The 24,103-nt window shown below is 35.6% G+C and overlaps 1 protein-coding gene across 5 annotated transcripts in view; it reads right to left on the bottom strand.

Moving 5' to 3' along the window:
• CACNA2D3 (calcium channel, voltage-dependent, alpha 2/delta subunit 3) overlaps window positions 1–24,103 on the bottom strand; it is a 476,829-nt gene that overhangs the window by 92,443 nt on the left and 360,283 nt on the right. For all 5 annotated transcript variants that reach the window (XR_001412184.1, XM_014943248.1, XM_014943246.1 and 2 more), the window contains 5 exons: window positions 22,797–22,871; window positions 8,751–8,834; window positions 2,526–2,597; window positions 2,228–2,289; window positions 277–344 (listed from right to left, as the gene is read on the bottom strand). Coding sequence is in view for 4 of the 5 variants with exons in the window: in XM_014943248.1 (XP_014798734.1) it covers window positions 277–344; window positions 2,228–2,289; window positions 2,526–2,597; window positions 8,751–8,834; window positions 22,797–22,871 (361 nt within the window). In the remaining variant the exon portion in view is untranslated. The remainder of the gene's footprint in view (window positions 1–276; window positions 345–2,227; window positions 2,290–2,525; window positions 2,598–8,750; window positions 8,835–22,796; window positions 22,872–24,103) is intronic.

Below are 24,103 nucleotides of genomic sequence, written 5' to 3'. Positions count from 1 at the left end.
AAAATTAACATGGGAATCTGAGTGATTCTCTGAAGCACTGAAAGAGGAAGATGGAAGATGATGCCCATCTAAAGAAGATTCACAGTATGACTGTGCTTAATAAAAATGAAGGAAAAAATCCTATGATGTAAAAGATCTTTAAAGAAAAAAAAGATTGGGAAAAAAAAAAATCAGCTAATTCCCTTATGGAATCTGCAGACAAACATAAAAGCTTTAGGTCTACCAAATCAACAATAAAACTACTGTGCAAGCAACATGAGAAGGTAGGTATCTTACCTTCTTCTACAGTTACGTTCCCTCTGAAGAAATATTTTCCATGTCCTCTAGAGAGAGCCACACCTAAACTGTGCAGAGAAATAAAGCAGACCTTGAAATCTGTGAGACAAACAATAACAGACATTCAGAGCTATTTTAATTTCTAACATTTCCAGCTAGTGTACTATGATTAACTTTTAAACTCTTTATTTCCAAACCCTCACTGGTCCTATTTATTGTTCAACTAGCTGCTTCAATGTTGTTTCAGTTGTGGTGTTTCTGCAAGAATCGGCTGTATTTATGTGTGCTTAGAGGTGCAGTAAACTGTTATTCTCTAGCAAACTAATAAACGAGCCCCTCTAAGCTCACTGCTTCGCCCAACATGAGATTTCTTCAGCTGAGTCTTGAACATGCCCATGGTCTTACAAAGAAGAACACAGGGGTTTTTTGTAAATCAGACTAAGCTGTTGAGAAACTACATAAGTGTGGAAATCAATGGATCTACTGAAAAGAAAGGAATTTCATATGTGACAACAGCATCATGACTCCTCTTGGACTAAGTTTTCTGTGATTCGTATTTTTAAATATTTTAACAGTTATGTACCCAGTTTGGGTTTGGATTTTATGTACCATTTAAACTCTTCAAGTTGAATCAACTGGTTGGGGGATCCCATGCCTCTTCCTATTGAACACATACCCAGAATACCTTCTAGCATTCATTCATTCAAGAGGATTATTTCAGGCTAGGAACCTGCCAGTAATCAATAAGACTGAAAACGTGTGGGCCGATACTTTAGGTACACATAGAGGCATCAACTCCAAGAGCACCCATGCTGCAATCAACAGCTCAATCAGAAAATGGGCTGAACATCTTTGACACTAGAGTGTATATTTTAATAAACGTTGCCCCTCTGTCTTCCTGAATCTATACTCTTACCCATCAAACCCAGATACAGACCATGTTGAAAAAGGCAGGACAGTCTTCCTACTCTATTTCCGTCCTAGGAATCAGAACTCGCACTGCATGCATATATGTAGCCCCATATCTGTTTACTAAATAGGATAAGAATGACAGTGTCACAGAAAAAAAACCCCAAACAAACAAAACCCAAAAACCCCCCACAAAAAAAACCAACCAACAAAAAAGTCCACAAAATTAAAAAAAACCAAACAAACCACCAAAACAGAAAACCCACTGAGTTTTACCACCTATGTCTGAATTTTAACAAGAATAAACACATGCAGTAGAGATTAGAAATTGTGCCTATATTTTCTCTATGTGGAAATGTAGCTGAAGCTCTGTGAAGCAGTTCCATTGAAGAAAATTTCAGTTGAGTATTGCAACTATCAGACTGCTGCTTTAAGCATAAGGTACAGTTAGTACTCTTTCATTAATGGATTATTTCTAATTCAAATATGAGCATTTTTAAAGCGACTTCCTGTCTGTCTTGTCTTATTTTTTTTTTTCCTCCAAAGATGCATGCCAAAATAACATGGCTGACTTACTCAGTTTTAGTTATACAAATACACTGAAGGTAGTTCAGAGAAACAAAATATCCAAACCTCAAATTGGAAGTGAAATACTATCTCATTTTACATTACATTTTTGTTGTGGAAAAAAATCAAAATGGGGCTCAATATGTAGTTACTTAAATGGATTATAGTATTTATAGCTCTCCAAGTACTTGCGAAAGCCTTTCGTTCAATGTAAACCTCAACTGAATATTTTTTTAATGAAACGTAAGCCATGACAAACACTGTGAATTTGCCTGTGTGAGCTTGCACAAACTTTCCATCCCTGGAAAAGCTGAAAGGAATGCTGGTAGGCTCCTTTTCCTCGCTATTTTCAGCATTGTCCAAGGATATTTCATTGTCAACTTTTGCTGATGAGCTTTTAATGAGTTCACAAGCTCTGAACAAATGCAAGTCCAATGAGTCTGATGAAATGTCCATTTATTATGGTCGGCTCTACCTGAATGGAGTACCCTTGATGTCTGTGTAATAGTAGTCATTTGTCATCACCAATACCCGTTTCTAGATTCAGAACAAGAAAGTCAGAAGAGGAGGGGGAAAGAAGTTAGTTTGCTATAAGAAATGTATAAAATATCAAGCGGTTAGTCACTGATAAAATTACAAGCAATGTTTACATTCAGTGAGTGAAAAAACCACAAATATCTTGCAGAGAATCATACTTATGGCAATCTTAAAAACTGTTAAAAAATGAACTGACTGCTTTATACTTAGCTGGAATAATATTTTATATATTGTACCCCTTTGTCCACTGTCTTCTTCACTTCCATGGAGAACTTCCCTGTTTTCCGATTCACCATTGCATTTCGGAGCTGAAATGAAGGAAATGTGTGTAAATTCCTTTATTTGCATTTTCTGTAATTCTTTCAACTCTGGGCTCTCCAGTAGACTCCTCTGGCCTAAGCACTACTTAATTTTCTTCATTTCTCATTTTCAGTAGTTCTATTACACACTAAATAACCCCCTTACAGATTTTATTATTGGCTGTATAGGCCGCACAGGTGTCCTGCCGCACACCTTTAGGCAAGTTGTTGATGCACTTAAGATAGGAGCTCTCAGCATCCTTCATAGTAAAACAGCTCTTTGTGTAGTAATCTGGATCTTATGTGGGATAAACAGTGTAATTGACTACTATTCTGCAGTTAACTGCATTAGGACAATAAAGACTAGATTCCCAGCTGGATTTAGCTGAAGTTAGACTCAGTGTTTAAATACATCAGCAAGTATAACTATAATAACAAAGCAAAAAGAGAAACCCCCACTTACCCTACACCATTCATTCTGCTTCTGCTGGATTCCCTACATCGGCCTGCATCCTAAACTACTACCAGATACCGTACCCTAACTGCATCAGAAATTAGAACTAGCAAAAGAATGACCGCCCATTTGATCAGTAATCTGTTTCAATGGGAACACACAGCTGCAGAACCCTGTGATTCACCCTGATTGTCCGTTGGTAGTCAGGCGCCAGTAATCTCTGTAATGGAATTCCTTGGGTCAGTCACAGCTTCAAGAAGTGGCCTGGATCTCTCAAAGTTGTCCAAAAGACTTTTTAAATCCCCTTCAAAACAGTTTTCATTACTATATATAAAAAAAAAAACAACCTCAAAGCAGCTAGGGAAAACAAAAAAATAAGGAAAGAGGGTTTATACACAATGATTTACCTGCTGCTCTGCAAGTTAAATCTGTCACTTTTTAGATTACCACAAACAGTGCTTTTCAGTACCTTTATTCTTGCCTCTATGTGAGCTGTAGGGTCCCAGGTCTGTGCTGCAAAGTCCCTTACCCATCACTTCTAGAACGTCTTCCCTTAGCACACCTATTTGCTCCCTAGGAAAGAATTACCTTCCTCCCAGAGGACACCAGCTGACACAGCCTCTCTCTTAGGTGAGCATGCCATAATGATGAAAACGAGAGTAAGAAAACCCAACAACTGTCCACCAGGTCTATAAGCCAAAATGACCTGCAGTGTCCCTAACAGTAAGTACCCTGACCCAGCTGGTCTGAGAGCCTGGTCTCTGGGCTGAAGCTGAAGAATGAAAAGACAGCCTTAGTGTAAGTTTGCCTACACACCAGTTCAGGACTTCAGGGAAGAAATAAGAAAGTTACTGTTTAGCAGTGGTACCATCCATATATGGATGTATTTTATTTGAATGGTCATAGATTTAAGAATGGAAGAAGCGACTTCTTTTGCTTATATTTTTAATGGCACAGATGCGGAAAGTTTAAAGTAGTTGTTCCAGGATATCTTCAATTACAAAGTGAAATTGCTATACTTGTGTGGGATTGTTTTGGGGGTTTTTTTTTGTGGTAAGAAGCACCTATAAATCTTTCACAGCTGTAATGTTCATTACAATAGGAAAATTCCACTGTCACTAATCAATTCAGATTCTCTCTTCAGGGATATTCAAAATGCAGAGTAATATTGACAAAAAGGAGCATTTTTCTGTCTCTTCTATTGCTTATCTATCTGAATACAATTTTGGATATTGTGTTCTTGCTGAATAAGTACCTCCTGTTCTCCAGTACCTCACACCAGATCGGGTAATTCAGCAGATTTTATCAAAAAATTGTGACGAGAGCCACATCAATGCACTCTGCAAGCTTATTGAGTTAGTATGTTAGGTAGTTTGTCTGAGTGAAAAGAGAATGACCAAACTTGCCAGTGAAATATCTGAGTTTATTCTCATGAACAAGTTGAGCATGGCTGACCTATCAAAAACTGCAAACTTTGCAGCTCTTTAAATTTAATTCTGGGGCATCTAGATTTGAATTAACAGTCTTACTCTTCTGTGAGTGAGTGTAAAAGAATAATTTTTAGCTGGAGGCATGTATAAAATAAAGCATATATTTTACTGTAGATTTTTTTTTTTTAACAATACATAATAGGCAATTCTGGAAATATTTTCCCATTTTAAGTTTTGTGGTTTTGGACTTGGAGATCTGGTCTTAATTAACCATCTACTTTCTAACATTTACAGAACAGTTCCATTTATCTTTAACATGGTTTTCATTTTTCTCCTATTGGTGCCTGCAGTTGTCTAAGACCCATTCCTTCCACAAGCCTCAGGCAAGTCATAGATTTACTAAAAGGGCCTCCAAACTCTCAGTAGTGTTTAAGATCAAGTCTGCATGTGGGATTTAGAGTTTTACTTTTCTGCTTTTTTTTTGCTTGCTGTGATTACATTTCTTGGCTTTGTAATCTGGTTTCTCGGCTCTTCTGCAGTTTCATCTCCCTCCTCAAATGCATAAAATAAATACTGCCTCAGTTGGCTTCAAGCCCCAAAACATTCATTCATGGTCTTTTTTATTTGGAAAAAAATATTTCATTCAGCTAGAAATTATAATAAAAGAATTTTAAGAAGTCAGTTAATGAGAAAAAGGTTTCTGTCCAAATTGAAACTTATCGTCTTGGGTACTGCATATTCCCAAACTCTGCTGGAAGACACTGTTAGCTTAATAAGCTGATGCTGAGATTTCTATTTCTAATAAAATGCAGTAACAGTAAGATAGCAGGTACCATTAACCTGGAAAATGAACTGATGAATATATATTTACACCAACTCTATTTCATGGTGGAAAAGAATTCTAAACTTAGTTTTGCCACCTTTTCCTCACTGGATGACTAGAGAAAACCCATTTCTTCACCTCTTCCGAGTAATACGCTTTATTACTCCTACAACTAAATATAGCCAATCAATTGCTAACAACCCAATTTCACTGCTATAGTATGAGATCATTCTATATTCTTGGAAAACTATGTAGCCATTACATTAGTGTGGTAAAAAGTAAGAAAATGTCTTAATCAGCTTCCACGTAAGTGTTTCATGGGAGAAAAATATACCATTAGTAGTCTATGCTATTAAAAGCAGCTATATGAATACATTAATTCTTTCCCTCTATGGTTGAATAAACAATGCTTTACTACCTAAGCTTGGAAAAAATCAAGAACATCAAATCTAAGGCTATTGATGAAGCAGACCACATGTAGCGCTCAAGTCAATAAGTTACTTCACAGTTTTAATTCTTCTACGCACTACTTATCATTTTCACTCAAAATTAACAATATTAAGGAATTGCCTATTACAAAAGATCAACAAAAATAACACAAACTTTTTGGACACATTTAGATCCTTACATCAGAAAAGCTGCAAAAAAGAGATGGATTTTGCTACAATAATCTACATACCTGCCTTCAAATTCCATTCCCATTCTATCTTTAATGCTTACAATGACTCTTCCTATAGCTCCAATACTACTTTAGATCCTATCTCATTCTTTTTTATTCTTCTATTAGTATTTCTGATCCTCAGCCCCTCTGAAGGTTGTAGTAACAGGGTATAAATTACTTACATAGTATTTCACACAAGCACAAAAAACTTGTAATGACACACCAGCCTTACTTTTAAAAATACCTGCATAAATATTATTTTTTTGACATTGCATTTTTTCCTGTTTAGATCTTTGCATGAGGGTCTCCACCTGTGTGTGGCATTGCTTAAGTATCAGGACAATGTTTGGAATGTTAATACATTTTTTCCGCAATATTTAACCTGCTGTTTTTTCAGAAAACACTTAGTCACTAATCATCAAACAGTAGATGTATAGGCTGTTTTATGAAACCTATCTATTGGGGGATTATTTATCAAAGACCGTCTGCTTATTCAGGTATGCACTAATAAATTATTAGCTCTGATAGATGGGGATCATTCAAATCAGTCACCTCAACATACCTGTATTATACATGAGTACTGAAAATTATGTTTACTGCTGCTTCTAAGCTAAAATAGATTATCTAGGGGGTTTCTGCTATATATTAAATATTTATCAAAATTAATTTCACTTATGATTTATCTTTTTTTTTTACTCATACATATTGGGCAATGGACTTGGATCTTTTCTACAAATGTAATGCTCAATTTAGCCTATTTGTAATGTTGTTTAACTTCTTTTCTTCAAAAGATGAAACAATCAGAAAGGCTGTTTTTATGTTAGAATTTAAAATACTTCTTAACAAACATTTTTTTTGGTGAAAATGAAGGAGTCAGATAAAATGTATGTACATATGTATCTTTCATCAAGTTGGGAAATAAAACTTTTTGCAGCCTGCGGATAGACAAAACTTGATTTTTGCCACAAATTTTCAGAAAAAGAGACAGACCTTAGGGGGCTCAAACAAAGGAAATACTTAGAGCTAAAGATGGACTTTTTGCTTTCATGTGTATTCAGATAGAGTATCAGTTATAAATAAAACTTAATTTCAATATCATAGAAATAGTTCAATGTCACATTAACTGAATCACTGAATTTCTACTAAGATATGATTAAAATGAGGGATTAAAATTCTGAAAATAAGGCAGAGAAAGCATTGGAAGAAATAAAAGGAAAAATAAAAAACACAGACTAAAGAGAAATAATAAGAAAAAAAATCATGAAGGTTTAAAAACTGTACTTAACTACAGCAATAACATTTGAAAGGAGAAAGGAAATTTTAAGAGGTCATTTGCAGAGGAACTGGTTGACTAATATGTGATCAAAGATAACAGAAAAGGCAAGGTATAAAATATGAAGCCAATGTGATTGCCAAGATAGCAGAAGGCTGCTACAGTATATGAAAGTCTAATGAGGAAGCCTTAAATACTGCATAGGAAACTGCACAAAACTATCCAAGAAGCATGAAGAAAAGTTTGAGTGTACACTCCAACACAAAACTTTAAACAGGGAAGTAAGATGGCCTCCTAGGAGAGGATGAGGACAATCTATCACCTGATGAAACAGACATTGCTTAAAACATAAATGAACTGTTTCACTATTCACAAAGGGGGTGGAGAGAGAGAGGAATGCAAGATATATATTTTTTAAGGGAGAAAGAAAATATAGACTTATGTCAGAACAGGGATCAAGAAATTAGTACATCTGAAGACTGACAAGACTCCAGGGGCAGTTGTACGTGATCCATCCCAGATTTCGGAAGGACATGACAAAGTAAATATGGGAACCTTCAGTGGATATATTCAAAACCTCTCTGGAAAAGTAGAGGTATGAAGGACTTGAGAGAAGCTAACACAGCGCTGATATTTGAGAAGGGATCGAGGAGACATCTATGAAAAACACAGACATGCAGTCGTGACTTTGGCAGTAGGGAACTTATGGGAAAAACTAAATTACAGGACGAAAAGGGGAACACCTGGAAAGTTACGATTTAATTAAGGACAGTCAGCGCGGATTCACACAAAACGAATCATGCCTAACAAATCAGATTTATTGAGGAAGTAACAGAAAGACCAGGCAAAGGTTAAGCCATGGACATAAGGAAAGCTTTTGATACAGTACTGCAGAAAAGGCTGAGCCTGCAAGGTAAGAAAGAATAAGATAAAGAGAGAACTACAGAGTAGATGGAGCACTGAAAAATGAGTTTAACGAAAGGATTGTGTGCCTAACAGCTGAGAGACACAGAATGCATGCTTCTGCAGCTACCCATATGTCTGAAATTAAGAGTCTGGAGTGAATCTGTGGCCTGAACAGAGGTCTAAGAATTCAATTTTGTTTATTCATCTGATGTTTTTTGCTTTTGTACATTAAGCTCTCCTTACTTCCATTAAGGAAAGAGGGATCACATGGAGAGAAGTTAAACTCATTCCTTCATTTCTGAGTTTTAGCAGTTGTCTGGGCCAGCCCTAAAAAGATATTCTATTCCGTTCTCTAACACTATATTTGCTATCCAGCAAAAATGGGATGCATGGAGAATGCAAGGGTGATGAATTTTACCAAAGACACAAAGAGTCTATGTGGTATATGCATATGTAAGGAAGAGTCAATCCAAAATAGTTATAAATTTATCAATTTATTATTGTTCTTTCCTTCCTGAGAGCAGTCAGGTGGCCTCTCAACTACTTAGACAGTTTCCAGTTACAGTAGTGGGGTGCAACAATGTCTCCTGACAGGTTTTTAAACACATCACTTACCACATCATCTCTGTCTTCCCACTCGACCTCAGAAAGATCCACGCTGCTATAGTTGGGCTTTCTTCGTTTCTTCCCCTCTTCATACTGGCATAAAAAGATTGAAATATTTAGCACATCCTGTTTTATTTGCACACAGATTTTGCATCAGAAGACTTTACAAATGTGCTGGATGCATGCTGATTGTATGCAATACATATAACAGTAGCTAGCTTAATTCATATAAAGTGTGCCATATTGCTGCATATATTTTGTCTGTGAACTAAAAACCTTCATCACACAGGATTATTTGCATCATCTCTCACCACGATACAAAGGTTTTCTTGATGGACATACTGGGAAGTAAAACTCAGCAGTTCTACCTTCTTCTCTCCATATGGAAAATAAATGAGACCTTGATCTTGTAGTTTATGTTAAACGTCTCAAACTAGCTCTTTCAGCTGTACAGGAAGTTATATTTACTATAATCTTATCAACAAAATGTTTACCCACTTCTTTTTAAACAAGATAAGATGCAAGTCTTGGGAAGTATGGTGTTAACATTTGCTGATACTATATTTTATCTACAACTTCATGGGGGGAAAAGAAATATAATAATAATGATAATTTATAGTTTTTTATCACTAGTCACTGTTACACTGCAAATTGCACATTTTAAGTAAACATTCTAGTGACAAATTCGTTTGACACCGAGGTGTTTATAACATAGGAAATTCTGCCCTCTGCTGAACATTCAAAATCAGAGAGCCTACTAGTGTAAGAGGCAGAAGAAAAGAGTATTTAGGAAGATCTGTGAATAAAGAATTGGTAAAGAAAAATTGCAATAATATATTTTAAAAAAGAGTTTGGGAGAGGATCAGAATAATGTGGAATCTGGTCTTTTATCTTTTATGATGCATATAAGTGGGAGGGAAAACCACAAGTTTTTGAGGAGTATGAGAATGAGATGAAGTATGAGAGGAGACATTGGGATGTTGTGAAAAGTCCCCAAATTGCTTTTGAGACTCCCCAACAATAGTGTCATAGAAGGACAGAAAATGTACCTGTAAGACAGTATATACAGCTGATTCTCCTCCCTCAGGGCAGGACCAACTACACCATAAACCAAACCTGTCAGTGCCTGAGACAGCCAATTCATCACTGGGGCCAGTGGTGCAGGAACTTTCAATCACATTTAGTTAGACTAGAGAGGCCAAAGAAAAAACTTGCTCTCTGAGCATTAAGAAGGTTATTCTTATCCTGACTTCTTCCTCTCCAAATTAAAAGATCCTCATGTGAATCCCGCAGTTGCCTTTGTAGACCACAGTATTTAAAAATAGGCATGACAAAATCTTTCTGAAGAACAGAACTTTCTGAAGTTTTTTAAAAATACTGATTACTGGATCACAGTCACAAAGAGCTTTTGAGATACTGGTAGCACTGTGAAGTTTCTTCCAGCACAGGCTCCACTGAGCCTCCTTAATTTTTGCTCATAATAACTTGGATACTCCAATGATTATTCTTTTGGGAAACCATGTGGGATAAAATCCTGAATCAATTCTTATTCTGCTTTTTAATAACAAAAAATCCTAGCAACTCTGTTGGTGTAAGTCTTAGACCAAGTTCTGAGAATTCATGCAGATGCAAATGAAGAGTACTTTCATGTGCTCTTTTTGCCCCTCTGCTAGAAGCCACCGTTCTTGTAACAACAAGGTTATCTACTTCTGGGCTAATGGGTAGAGAGATGTAAAGAATTTCTGCTTTCAGCACATGCTTATACACTAGACCGTGAATTCAAGCAGCTCGGTGCTACCATTAATTCTTGCCACATGACAGCTCTGATAGCCAAAGACACAACTATACCCAAAAAGTGAAATACAAAATTTTCACTGCAGCCAATATAGTTAAATCTCACAAGAATAAAATATGAGAGGATAATGTCAAGTTCATTAGCAGGGCTTGATTTTTGCAGCTATGTTTTTCAAACCTTTCATTATGGCTGCAGCTATATCAATATTATCTTTAATCTATTCTCTGTGGCTGCACCAATTAACCAAGCAAATCTTTGATCTGATTTAGTCATTCTAGTATAGAAATGGTTACAGTCAAGCTCTGCAACCCTGAGAGCTGAAAAGTGTTACATAGAATTTAGCTAGGATCATTTGAGTAGAGCAAACAGCTCCTGCAGTGGTTCCAATGTTTAATTACATCCTTACTCACAGATGTGGAAGAGCTTCTGGGCTGTGCTGCATTCTCAGACACATGTGCAAATCCTTACTTATGACAATAGGAGTTGATCTCGTGTCTGACAGCAGAAGCATGCTTCAAACATAAGGCAAACCATTTGCATCATATTGATTATGGGGTTTGTATTTATTTTAATCGTCTAGATTCCACACCTTGCACTCAAAGAGCAAAAACAAGATCCAAAATAAATCAAATTAAGAGCTGGATAAAACATTTAAAGTTCTGCAGCAAAGCCAGAATTAGAAGCATTCATGTCTTAAAAATTCAGATAAGCAGAAACAAAGCCAAACCCCAATGCTTAAATAAGGGTTAGGCTCTATAAGCACTCGAAGGAACTGAAAGTGCAGTTCTTAAACACATTTAGGACAGGAACTAATAAAGTATTGAGATGCCTAATCCCTCAATTCAGCTCTTACACTTCAGGGGCTACTGTTTAATTGCCTACACAGTAATCCAATAAGTAAAGAGTAGATTTATGCTATAGTTCAGAAAAAGAATGGCAGAAAAAAACCAACCCAATTTCCAGCAAGGAATGGATACCAAAAAATAGCAATTATTTGTACATCTGAGTAACTTTGCTTACAAATCTAATCTTTGTGAAGATATTACCTTATTTCCAGCAGTAAATTTACGTATCTTTATGCTTATATAAGTAGGACCTAAAACATAAATGCAAGTAGATCAAATATAAAATACTTCATAGCACTACTATTCAATTGCCCATTCTTCTCTAGCTTCTTTTACTTTTATTGCTTAACTAATTTCTTACTAAAAGTTATTCATGGACATGGAAGCAATTCACCAGATTTTAAAAATAGCATCCATCTATATCTTTTCCTCTGGTAGCAAACCTAATCTAACTTTTTGTCTCTGAGACTCCTGGGTGAAGTATAAAATACTGATTGAAGGCTGAAGCCAAACCCATCTGCAAGATTACTATAAAGCATTGCAACAAGTTATTAAGGGACCCACTGGGAAAGATAGAAACTAGGAGCTCTACCAAATTACTCTGATTTAAGTGCATGAGGAAAAGAGCTAGATTTAAACTGTGTACTGTTAATCTACTTTGGCCAGTATAAAATGTGTGGTGATATTATATAGTAGTTCACCCCTCGGGAGGAAAAAAAAGAATACTGAAAATTTTTTAATATCTGGACTGCAATACAAGAATCTTTTAGTCTGCTCAATACTACATGATAGCTCAAACGTATTTATGTTTGTGGAAAGAACACAGGAAATGATTTTGTTTAGTAATCAGAATGAGCTTTATCTTACTCAGTATCTTTTATTTGAGGCTTGGCCAAACTCTTGTAGCACTGGATGATTCAAACAACATGTGATGTGTACTGTTTAAAGGCTGAATCACATTTTTTCACCACCCCGTATACAACCATTTACATGTGCCATTATTAAACTCTTTGCTTTGATTTTTATTTTTTTTTTAAACACAGGCAGTCCCAAACCATCTGCATTGAATGTGACCTGCCACGTGTTTATAAAGTCAGAGTGTAGCAATCTGATCACGGAGGGAGCAAGCTGCATCTTAACAGCTGCAAGCCTTGGGTCTAAGGTGATTGGAATTTCTCAGACGTGCTCCATCTGGATAATGGGGAGGTAGCAGACAGTAAGTTGCTGTGATAGCCGCCTTGGAAGCATCAAGAGATTTTAGTGAACTTGCTTAGACACACTTCTGGAATCATCTGTGAGAAAATATTATAGCAAGAAAGTATCTACTAAACAACAACCAAAAGCCAGAGAGGTAAAATAATTTCAAGGGAAAGCTCTTCCTTGCCAATCTGCTATCCTATGTAGAAAAGTAAGGAATCAAGAACTAAAAAAACATAGCATCATTCGATTAAGTTTCAACTTTTTTGAATAGTACTTTAAAGTCAAGATAATGAATTAATCTAAACGGGATGTGAGAATTACCCCCTTTTTTGTTTAGGAGAGATAAACTTGATCATATGCAAATATGTTTTGCTGAACTTGAATTCTACATAATACAATACACAATAAAATTGCATGTATAACTGTAACTTACGTTAAGCCATCCTGTAAAGGTATTCTTGTGTACAGAGTTTGATAGGAAAGGTTGAATAACAAATATCAGAGGAAAAGTGTCATAAACTGAAATTACACATTTTTCCATATAGTTTTAAATAAACAGACACAGACTGAATACACTGTCATTATTGCAATTCCCTGGTCCAGCCAGTTATTCAGCTACCTCCCTTCTCTAAGGTTCGGGACACTGATGTGACCACTTATGGTCTAGTGTAGCTCTGACTGACATAATGCAAAGGCTGCAGCTGTTTGAGTGGAAACTGCATTGAACCTGACTTTACAGGGCCAATGCAATGGCTGATACCGAGACCTTTACCAGCTCTCCATCCTAGCATAGATTGCTACTGAGTCACACTGCTCCTCACTGAGGTGACTCTGCAAGAGGAAAGCTTGGTTTACACCAACTTCAGCAGCAGAATCATCTGTTTCTGCCACCAGTCCTTCAAATGTGTCTTCCTTGCTCTTTGCACAGAATAAGGCAGGAGTACATTGCTGCTTTCTTCCCTGGCCCCAAAGCCAGGGGGAGGGAAGTGCCCTGAGTGAGGCACTTCTAAAAGAGCCATGACACTCTGCTATGGAAACGTGCACAGAAAGGAAGGAGCAGGGGCCACTTCCTTCCTGCTTTTCAGCAAGGACTGTAATAATTCCAAATTGCAAATTCCTTGAAATATGGATTTAGTCCTTGAACATTAGTCCATTAATAAAACAATGCTTCTATCATAAAATGCATAGAGTTTAAACACTATGAGATAAAGACAAGATAATGGAAAAACACAATGGGAGGTTGTAAGAAGGCAGGGGAAGAGATCACTTCAGTAGATTGATTCATACTCTGACATTAAAAAAAAAAAAAAGGGAAAAATTCCCTTCACTGTTTATATGTTTATCAAGCATCACCCGCAGTGACTGAGCTTTCATTCACCATGTGCTACATAGCTCCAAAACATTCTGCCTGGGGGTACATGGGAAGCAGCATCCCATCTCAATGTAAATCACTACTGCTTGGCTTTTAAGCTCTTTATTTCATTTGGAATCTTTTTTCCTGCTCACAGGATCCTGATTTGTCTTTTGTGATACTTGTATTTCATTATTTGCACCTAGTTTGCAGCCCCAAATGATTTTCTACTGATCTGCACTTAATCCTGAATTTGTAGCACACTCACAGGTGTCCAGTCAAAACAGAAGTTGCTTTCTATACAAAGCTCCTTGCTTTAATATTCAAAAAGGTAACATCTTGATTTTCATTAGCAAATAGGAAGAACAACTTCCCTTTCCAAAAAGAGACTTTCATGACAAGCTTACTATTTACGATGCTAATCCAGAAGTTCCTAGGTTATGGTTGGCAGCAAAACCCAGTTATTTTGGACTGATTTTTTCATGTCAGATGGCAGTGAAAAACTGCCACACTACAAAATTTGTAGAAATACTGCAGAGAAAAGCTGACAACAGGAGCCATGTCATTTGCTAGGGAAAAGAGAATAATGTAATTCTAAGTTTCCAGGCAGATAAAAAGTCGGAACAATTAGATGTACCACGTACACAGAAGAACCCTCTAGCAAAGTAAAAGAAGAAAATAATTGTCATGCCACATGTATTTAAATTACTCTGTCTACTTACCCTCATAACACGAATTTGCATTACAAATGGTGCAGTAATGTTTAAATGGACGAAACAAAACATGGAAATATACAGGGTGAGGTAAAAGCATATACAAAAAACAAACCAGCTTTAAGTCACACACCTACAGAGTGGACAAAGAGTACATGGGCTGAGCTCACATTTTCAGGTGGATTGCAGTTGATTAGCAACGTGACATGTATATGATTTACTCCACTGAAAAAAACAACCCCTCTATTTAGGATTTTATTTGCATTCTCAGGACCTTATCATTCGGGATTATGTAAAACTGGCAGCTGCTTATAATTATTTGGGGTTTGAGTAGAAATAATTAAAAACATCTGCCTTTATCTTAATACTACCAGACTTAAACCCATGAGCTCGGTTATACCTAACTTCAAAGCTGAAACCAAAGAATAAAAGAAAGCTCCACATATTGCTAACAAATTTTCTGTGATTCATTTATATGTACAACCAGTTATTCAACAGCCTTCAAACCTTTAATTATCTTTTAAATATATGTAATTTTGCACTTCTAATTAGATAGCAATTTAATGCTCTCACAGGGATTCAGATGGGCTGTCTTTTTTGAAATGTAAACTGCAACAGGAATAATCATTGGCATTCAAGTGATTGAATTCTTCAGTTATTTAAATGAACGTGAGGCATTTACACTGTTCAAATCATTTAAATATTCTGCTGTCAGCTACAGCTGTAGAGTTTTATGGAGTCGCTGAATAAAGCAAGGGTAAGTGTAGGTTATCTTACGTTCCAGGCGGGACTCCCCAGAGAGAAATGAGATTTGCTGCTTATGAAAGGCTAACACTGCTTAAGTGGGGCATTAATGTTTCCCCTGAGACTTGGATTTCTCTGTTTTTCTATATTAGGAGAAACAAATTTTCCCAGAATTTACAGCTACAAAAGACTTAATACTGTTCCAGCATTCTTTAAATACTCTGGGTCCTTTACCTTAATACGATATATCGTGGCAGTCAACATTCTAAGTTTAAAATGGTAACTTACTCAGGCAGCCAAACCACCTAAATATATCGCTGAGGGTATTGTGATATATGCATGGCTTTTGATTTCTACGTATAACTTTCCCTATTAAGATTGATCAGATTACATAATTATGTGCATAATTTTAAAGAAAGCAATTTAATCAATTGGATTGGTTTACAGTGGTAAAAGGAGCATTCGCATACAGCCATTCAAAAAATCACCATTACTAGCCTTCCAGAGCTTACTTTGAGAGTAATAATGTATGTCTCAATCTTCCCAGAGAAGATTTTGATTTAAACTCAGAAATATTGCAAAACCCTTAGTCATTACAGATGTTATTAGATTAATTCCTAAATCATAGCACATTTCTAATCCTACATTTATCGAAAAAAATGGCAGAATCTGAATAGATGATGCAATTTGATTCTGTAACATATGCATTTGTCTTTAAATGCATATTTTCTTTAATTAAGGAACCTGAGCTCCTTGTTCAAGAACCTCGAGTATTCTACCCTAAATGAACCTAATAATTACTGAAAACAAAAACCCTCTTTACTCGCTCAACAAAAATACAAATTCCATTGCCAACTATGTATCAAAAAAGCCACAGACTTCACGAAATCTTCTTGCACTCTTGCTATTATTCATTAAAAACCACACAAATATTAGGACCAAGAGGCAACCGTAAAAACCCCTAATGCCAGAAAAGATTCACAAAGGTGTCAATCCGTGGCTGTGACAGACACTAATCTTTCAGTGGCATTCCTTAATTTCTCTGCAATCCCACTACACTTTCCCAAGAAAGCAGTTTTCCTCTGGCACCTACATTTAACAGACTGCACAGTGACAGCTACAGTAATGAGCAATCAGCCACAATTAATATGATGGTTGTTTTTAAATGTATGTAAAAATACGTATCACTCGTTTATTACTCTTCCTTTACATTCAGTAAACTAGTTTCTTCCACAAACCATCATCACAGCATATTTTGCATTTTCAAATTAAACGGAGTAACACCTAGCAGGCTGCAAGGCTAACAGGGTACTGAAAAGCAAATAATCCGACCTAACTCTCGCTGAGAAAAACTTTGTCCTCATACACACTTTTCAGGCTACGTGAGGAGCCTCAGAAACCAAGTTAGTGCCTTGAAAAACCTAAAAATTCACTTTTGAGCTCCCAAACAATTCTTTTTTTAGAAAAAAAAAAAACAAAAAAACCAACAACAAAACCGAAAAAAACCCCCAAAATCTCCAAGAAAAAAAAAGCAAAAAACAAACAAACAAAACCAAAGAAAAAACCCAAAACAAAAATCAAAAGAAAAAAACAAACAGAAAAAAAAGGCAAAAAACCAAACAAACAAAAAGAAAAAACCCAAAACAAAAAAAACATAAGAAAAAAAACAGAAAAAAGGCAAAAACAAAAAAAACAACCAAACAAAAAAAGAAAAAACCCAAAACAAAAAAAACATGCTCCCAAACAATTCTTTTTTTTTCTCCACAGTAAGTCATGGTTTTAAACTAAATACACCATTCAAAATTACATCATACGATTTAAAACCTGCTCTCACGGAAAATAAAATACTACTCTCTCAAAATACCGACTTTTAATCGAAATACTGACTTTTAATCAAAGTGCAGCATGTAGGAGCATTCTACCCGCCCGCTCCGCCCTCCGCGCTTCCCGGGCCCGCGGGAGCCGGCGGAGGATGCTGCCATAAAGCTCTACGAGTACCTTCCACATCATCCTTCCTTCAGTGACTCCCCACCAGCTGCCCAACCGGTCATCCTAACCCGAAGGCGAGTTTATTCAAAAAACAGCAGAGAGGTAATCGCCAAGAAAAAAAAAAGCAAAAAACAAAAAACAACTAAAAAAAAGCAAAAACAAAAAAAAACCAAAAAAAAACCCAAAAAAACCCCAAAAAAATCCAAAAACAAAAACAAAAGAAAAAAAACCACACACACACAAAAAAAGGCAAAAACAACAACAACAAAACCAAAAAACCAACAACAACAAAAACAAAAAACCCCCAAAATCTCCAAGAAAAAAAAGCAAAAAGCAAACAAACAAAACCAAAGAAAAAACCCAAAACAAAAAACAAAAGAAAAGAAAACAAACAGAAAAAAAAGGCAAAAAAACAAACAAACAAACAAAAAGAAAAAACCCAAAACAAAAAAAAAAAAAGAAAAAAAACAGAAAAAAGGCAAAAACAAAAAAAACAACCAAACAAAAAAAGAAAAAACCCAAAACAAAAAAAACATAAGAAAAAAAACAGAAAAAAGGCAAAAACAAAAAAAACCCAAAAAAACCCAAAAACAACCAAAACCAAACAAAAACAAAACCAGAAACAAACAAAACAAACAAAAAAAAAAAAACCAGAAAAAAACCACAAAAAACCCACCAAATAACCAAAAAAAGGCTTAAAAAAAAAAAAAAAGGAGAAATATCATTACAGCTATAGTTTCTTGAGTTACTAATGGAGTATTTTTGATAGGAAAGGCACTCTAAAGAGGGTATAATGTGTAAAAACATTTAAAACGTACTCATCCACTATGAAATTTTAAAATAAAGGCTTGTGTACACAGCCGAAAAATGGGAAAGGTTGATTTTTTTATTTTTTATTTTTTATTTAAATCCCACATCATCCTTCCTTCAGTGACTCCCCACCAGCTGCCCAACCGGTCATCCTAACCCGAAGCCCAGTTTATTCAAAAAACAGCAGAGAGGTAATCGCCAAGAAAAAAAAAAGCAAAAAACAAAAAACAACTAAAAAAAAGCAAAAACAAAAAAAAACCAAAAAAAAACCCAAAAAAACCCCAAAAAAATCCAAAAACAAAAACAAAAGAAAAAAAACCACACACACACAAAAAAAGGCAAAAACAACAACAACAAAACCAAAAAACCAACAACAACAAAAACAAAAAACCCCCAAAATCTCCAAGAAAAAAAAGCAAAAAGCAAACAAACAAAACCAAAGAAAAAACCCAAAACAAAAAACAAAAGAAAAGAAAACAAACAGAAAAAAAAGGCAAAAAAACAAACAAACAAACAAAAAGAAAAAACCCAAAACAAAAAAAAAAAAAGAAAAAAAACAGAAAAAAGGCAAAAACAAAAAAAACAACCAAACAAAAAAAGAAAAAACCCAAAACAAAAAAAACATAAGAAAAAAAACAGAAAAAAGGCAAAAACAAAAAAAACCCAAAAAAACCCAAAAACAACCAAAACCAAACAAAAACAAAACCAGAAACAAACAAAACAAACAAACAAACAAAAACCAGAAAAAAACCACAAAAAACCCACCAAATAACCAAAAAAAGGCAAAACCCAAAAAACCCCAAAAAAACCCCAAAACAAAAACCAAACAAAAAAACCCCCCAAAAATATCAAAAAACCCCCCAAAACCCAAACCAAAACCAAAACCAAACCAAAACCAAACTAAAACCAACAAAAAAACCCCACAAAGCAAAACACATTTTTAATTGTAAGCCCAATAGGATAATCAGCACCAAAAAATACAGTGAGTTTTAATGATTAAATGGACTAGGCAGCCCTTGATAAAAATCTGGTGCAACAGGAAACACTCTTCCGCAGTGGCTGTTTGCTCTCCTGCCTGTCTGCTCTGCGTCCCGCAAGACAATTCCTTAAAAAGCCCTGTGTCAGCTTCAGAACTAACAGATATGGCCGCTGGGGTTAGGAACTCGGGAGTCTAGTAATATTCCAGCTTTACATCACCGCAGGAAAATATAACGGCAACGTAAACCAGCGCAGGGCGAGTCAGGAATCAATGCAACTTGAATGTAAACTCTAACTCACCCAAATAATTTTAATTTTAGATAATATCTTTGGTGAACTAATTCTGGTCCTACATGCCTATTTTCACATACTCGGTGTCACAAATTTCACGCAGTGTTTTGCCACTAGTTACAATGGTATAGGATTTGGCCTGCAGTATTAATCCAAGGGCCCAGGCCAGCAATCACTTCACTCTCAAAAACTCCACTGAAGTCAACAGAAGACTCCCATTACGCACTACTGACAGAACCCAGAGGTAAAAACGACTCTTCCAAAAAATTAAATGAACAGACTATGAATATATCACAAGTTCCCTGTAGCTGACAGCTTATGGGCTACTGCCCAACATTTTGATTTTAGAGAGAGAGACTGTTGTATAAGGTAATGAAATAAGTGCCTTCAAGATGTACACTGGGGCGAGGGATAGTAACAGAAAACCGCTTTTTGCCTCATTTAAAATGTGCCAACACAAAAGAAATAAGGAAAGAGAATAACACCCTTTGTCACTCTACCTTAAAGCTATGCACCGTTCCTGGATTTCATTACCTTCTGTTTACTAAAATACCTATTCTGTACTGAATAAATACTAATACTTTTGAAGGAAGTAGTTTGTGGGAAGAAAAGGGACAGTACAGCAAATGCATGTGTTGTCAAACTCTCGCGATGTAGATAGGGAACTTTCAAATATGTATTCCTTTGGCTTCCAAATACAGGCTGTCAGATGTACCTGTGATACCTGAAGATTTCAAAGGCATTTTTAGGAATCAAGACAAAGTCACAATTTTGGTATTATGAAAATTGGAGAATACTATAAAAAACATTGCATTTATTTCCTATTTAGAGTGGGATATTAAAAAATTCCCACGGATTTTAATACATACAGACACAGGGAAAAATATCGTGAAGGTAGCGGTGAATCATGAACTAAAACTAATCCTCTATCACATTTTCCTGTGCAACAATCAAAGATTTTGAAGATAACTTCTCACCAAACTGGCATTTCACACCAAGGGAAAAAAAAGTTTAATATAAAGAGCTTGCATTAAAGCATAACAACATGAATTTCAGCTTTTTAACCACTGAGGATAATTAACATAGGAAAAAAAAAAAGCAAAGTGTCAGAAAAGGTACAGAATGCTCTGGCAGTCAAATTTTAGATATAATCAGTTTTCTTGTAACTTTGGCTCTTTTAAGGAATTTTTAAGTTATGTCTATGATGCAGCTGTATGTGAGATAAAAGCAAAATTACACAAATAGTCACTTGACATGGACGAGCTAGCTGAGGTAAAAAGGCAGTGAAGATGCAACAGAAGAGACTGAAAGGTGTGTTAAAAATCTTTGTATATAATCCAGGTGCTCTAAAGAGGTTTGTACAGCCCCTTTGCTACCCCTTCTCTGCTATAGTTACTAAATATAGCTTGGCAGGCATTCTCAGTCAGAAAACAAAAGAACATGTAAAAATGAGAGGTCAGAAAAATACAGAGAACATGACAACAAAATGCCAAAATGCAGAAAAGTGAAAGTATAAAAACATTACAGCAAGACTGAAAATATTGGTTGCTTACTGTGATGAGAAGATTCAATGAGATAATAATCGCAGAAGCCTATATTAAACTCTTAAAAGTTATACTGACTGCTGTGACATTTTCCCCATCCTCTTACTCAGTTTCGGCATCTTCCTCAGGAACAATCTCATGCTGGATATTACTGGTAATGGGATTCTGGACTAGATGGGTGTAGGTGAGATGAATCAATCTCATAAATCCTAGACTTAAATACCTGAGGAGTATGTACTATCTCGTAGAGACAAAGCACATTTTGACTGAGAGGTGAAATGCTTAGCTATTGATTTAGAGCTTTCAATCTTCCTTAAGAGTAAACTGCTTCTACTGAGGCTGGAAGTTTTCCACTCCCTAATATTTATATATTTGGGTAGCAGAGCTACTACTTCCCATAAAACAAAAAGATACAAATTCATCATTATGAGAAGTCATTTGTGGTGAGTGTATAGGTGAAAAAAGAAAGGTCAGTGGAGCATGTTAATTGAACTGACTGGGGTCTGAGCTGTCTATACCTGGATATATAGCAACTCACCACTGGAATGGCAAAAAAAACCCCAACCAACAATTAATTAATTTGCAAGAGCCATTTCTGAGAATTATATTGCTTAGTAGTCAGTAATTTCCCAAATTCACTACAAATACTGTCTTCCTTTCCACAGTTGTGAAAAATTCTACCATCTAGAATCATGGGTGATATTCTTAGAACAAAAATGACAATTAAACCTTTTATTCTAATAATTCCTTCCAAGATACTATAATGTCTGCTTTCCATTAGATTGTCTGTCCACTTTACAGTAAAGTTCCTGAGAAAATGTTTTTCCATTCACCCATGGAAGTCTCCCTGCTGAACTTTCCATAAGCTCTACTCCAGTTAAAAAATAAACAGGAAAACAATAATTGCAAATACAAATGTTAATTAAGTGTGTAATTCCTAGCCCAAATCTTAGAAAGAGAACTTCTTTTGCTGAATGAAAGCAGATATGCTAATGACTTAATAAACCATGCTTTTCAATAATTTTGTTTTTATATTAAATTATCCATCCAATTAATATTTCTGTTTTCTAGTAAAATATTGTTGAAATCGGACATTCCTTGAAGTGTCTGCATGAGGAATACATATGGCATCCATGTGTATGCAGCATCAGAATCATTAATACTGGTGCTTTGCAAAGAGTTGATAGTGATGGAACACTTGCAAGTGCTGTTCCTAAACAATGATGCAATCAAGTCTGTACCAGTTCTCTAGGGTGTTAAGCTGATAAACATTTGCGTAACAGGCACTTCTATTTTACTTTATGTGATTAATATAAACAAGATGATAAGGGAAACTAAAGGTAAAATTTGCTGCCATTTCTCTTCTAGTACAAAAATCCCTTGTCCCCTATTTTCCTTAAGAATATGCTTTACTAAAATTTCTGCACATATATTAAATTAGTTTAAACACTTTAACATGACAAATAGGGGTTATTACATAGCAATAGAGCATTCCAGCATTCCATTTCAATGTAAAATGAACATAATTATAGCAATTTTTGGCTTTGCCATTTTGCAGTAATGGAGGCCTGCATCTTTTGCAGAAACAACCTGTATATTTATTTTCATTTATTTTTTTTCATGCTAACCTTTGTTTTCAGAGGTAAATTTACAAAGAATTATGTATTATAAGGCAATATAAATGACTGGTCTGTTGCATTTAATTTTTAAATTAATATTACATTATTCACACTAAAAGAAAAACAAATGCAACATATATGGCTAGATAAAATAGATTAGTGAACTGTATTCTTACCAAAGGCCTAAGTTCTGGATGAGTCAAAATATATCCATTGTTCGTAATTGCAAAAGCATATCCATGAATACCTAACTGTAAGAGTAAATGAGAAAGAAATACTAATTAGCATGGTCTGCAGTAAATTCTTAAACAAAAAAACAGGCAAGAATTTAGTTATCCAGGGCTTAAAGCTGGCATTCATAGCCCTTATCCACATAGTATTTCATTATAAGATATGCAAAGCTCTGATCCTTGACATTTTGTGAAAATGAGAACCTGTCATTGTGATGAATTCAGCATACAGCACAATTTTAAAATGTCACACACACTTTGCTATCTAGGGCACTTATATCTATGTGCTTTAGAGTGAATTAGATATACACATATACATGAGACACCACAGTATGTGGCATACACCATACAACGTGCCAAACAAAGGGATCCCAGTATTTAGGAAATTCACATATACCCAGGAGTGGCCAGGTTCAGCTTACCTCCACTGGTCAAGTGCTGTTGTAAAAGAATCATTTAAATCAATGGTATTGAATGTACAGTTACAGTGAGTAAACAGTGGCCTGTCATACATGATATTTACATCTACCAGTCTTAAAGGTATTTTAGCTCTCTGTTAATTCAAGTTCATCTGGAGCCACAGAAGAAGGCTTATTTCTGGTAAAGAAACTCATGCAGTTTACATATTTGTACCAAGTGGAACTATAGGATGTCATTTGAGAGCAATGAAATGCTTTATGAGGCCTAACAGTACAGAGTAATCAAATTTAGCACTGTACTTATTTAAATAACAATACTAGTCTTCTAACAATATGGCTATTACACAGTTGATTGCACCCAGTGAATGCAATAAAAGTACCTTCAAATCATTCATGTGGTCATTCAAACATCCCTTCTTAGCATAAACTTGCTGCTAACGTAGACTCTTTCTGCAGCTTCAGGAGGTAACTTTCACTATGCCAAGAGTACATCTCATCATATTTTCTCACCCTTTTTTTTTAGTTCTGGAGTAATGTAATATAACATCCCTTATATCTTTATTTAAGCATCTTGATGCACTGAGGTAGTAAAAAAACCCCAAACAAACAAAAAACCAACACCAAACCCCAAACCATCTTGCTTTGGTAATTGCTTTACATTTCACACTACTAACAACTTCAAAGCTTTGCTGAAGTGGGTCCTTAGGAATTCATCTGGCATAAAGCAAAGTGCGCAAGTCTGACAAGTCAGAATCATTTCTACAGACACAAGCAGGACAGCAAGTCTGTTGGCTCCTGTACTTTTCTGGAAATATAAACCAGAGTATGGTATTA

Source organism: Calidris pugnax, unplaced genomic scaffold (genome assembly GCF_001431845.1).
Source record: "Calidris pugnax isolate Ruff unplaced genomic scaffold, ASM143184v1 scaffold128, whole genome shotgun sequence".
NCBI lineage: Eukaryota > Metazoa > Chordata > Aves > Charadriiformes > Scolopacidae > Calidris > Calidris pugnax.
The sequence above is the reverse complement of the archived record's forward strand: the minus strand, read 5'-3'. Positions and strand labels throughout refer to the sequence as shown.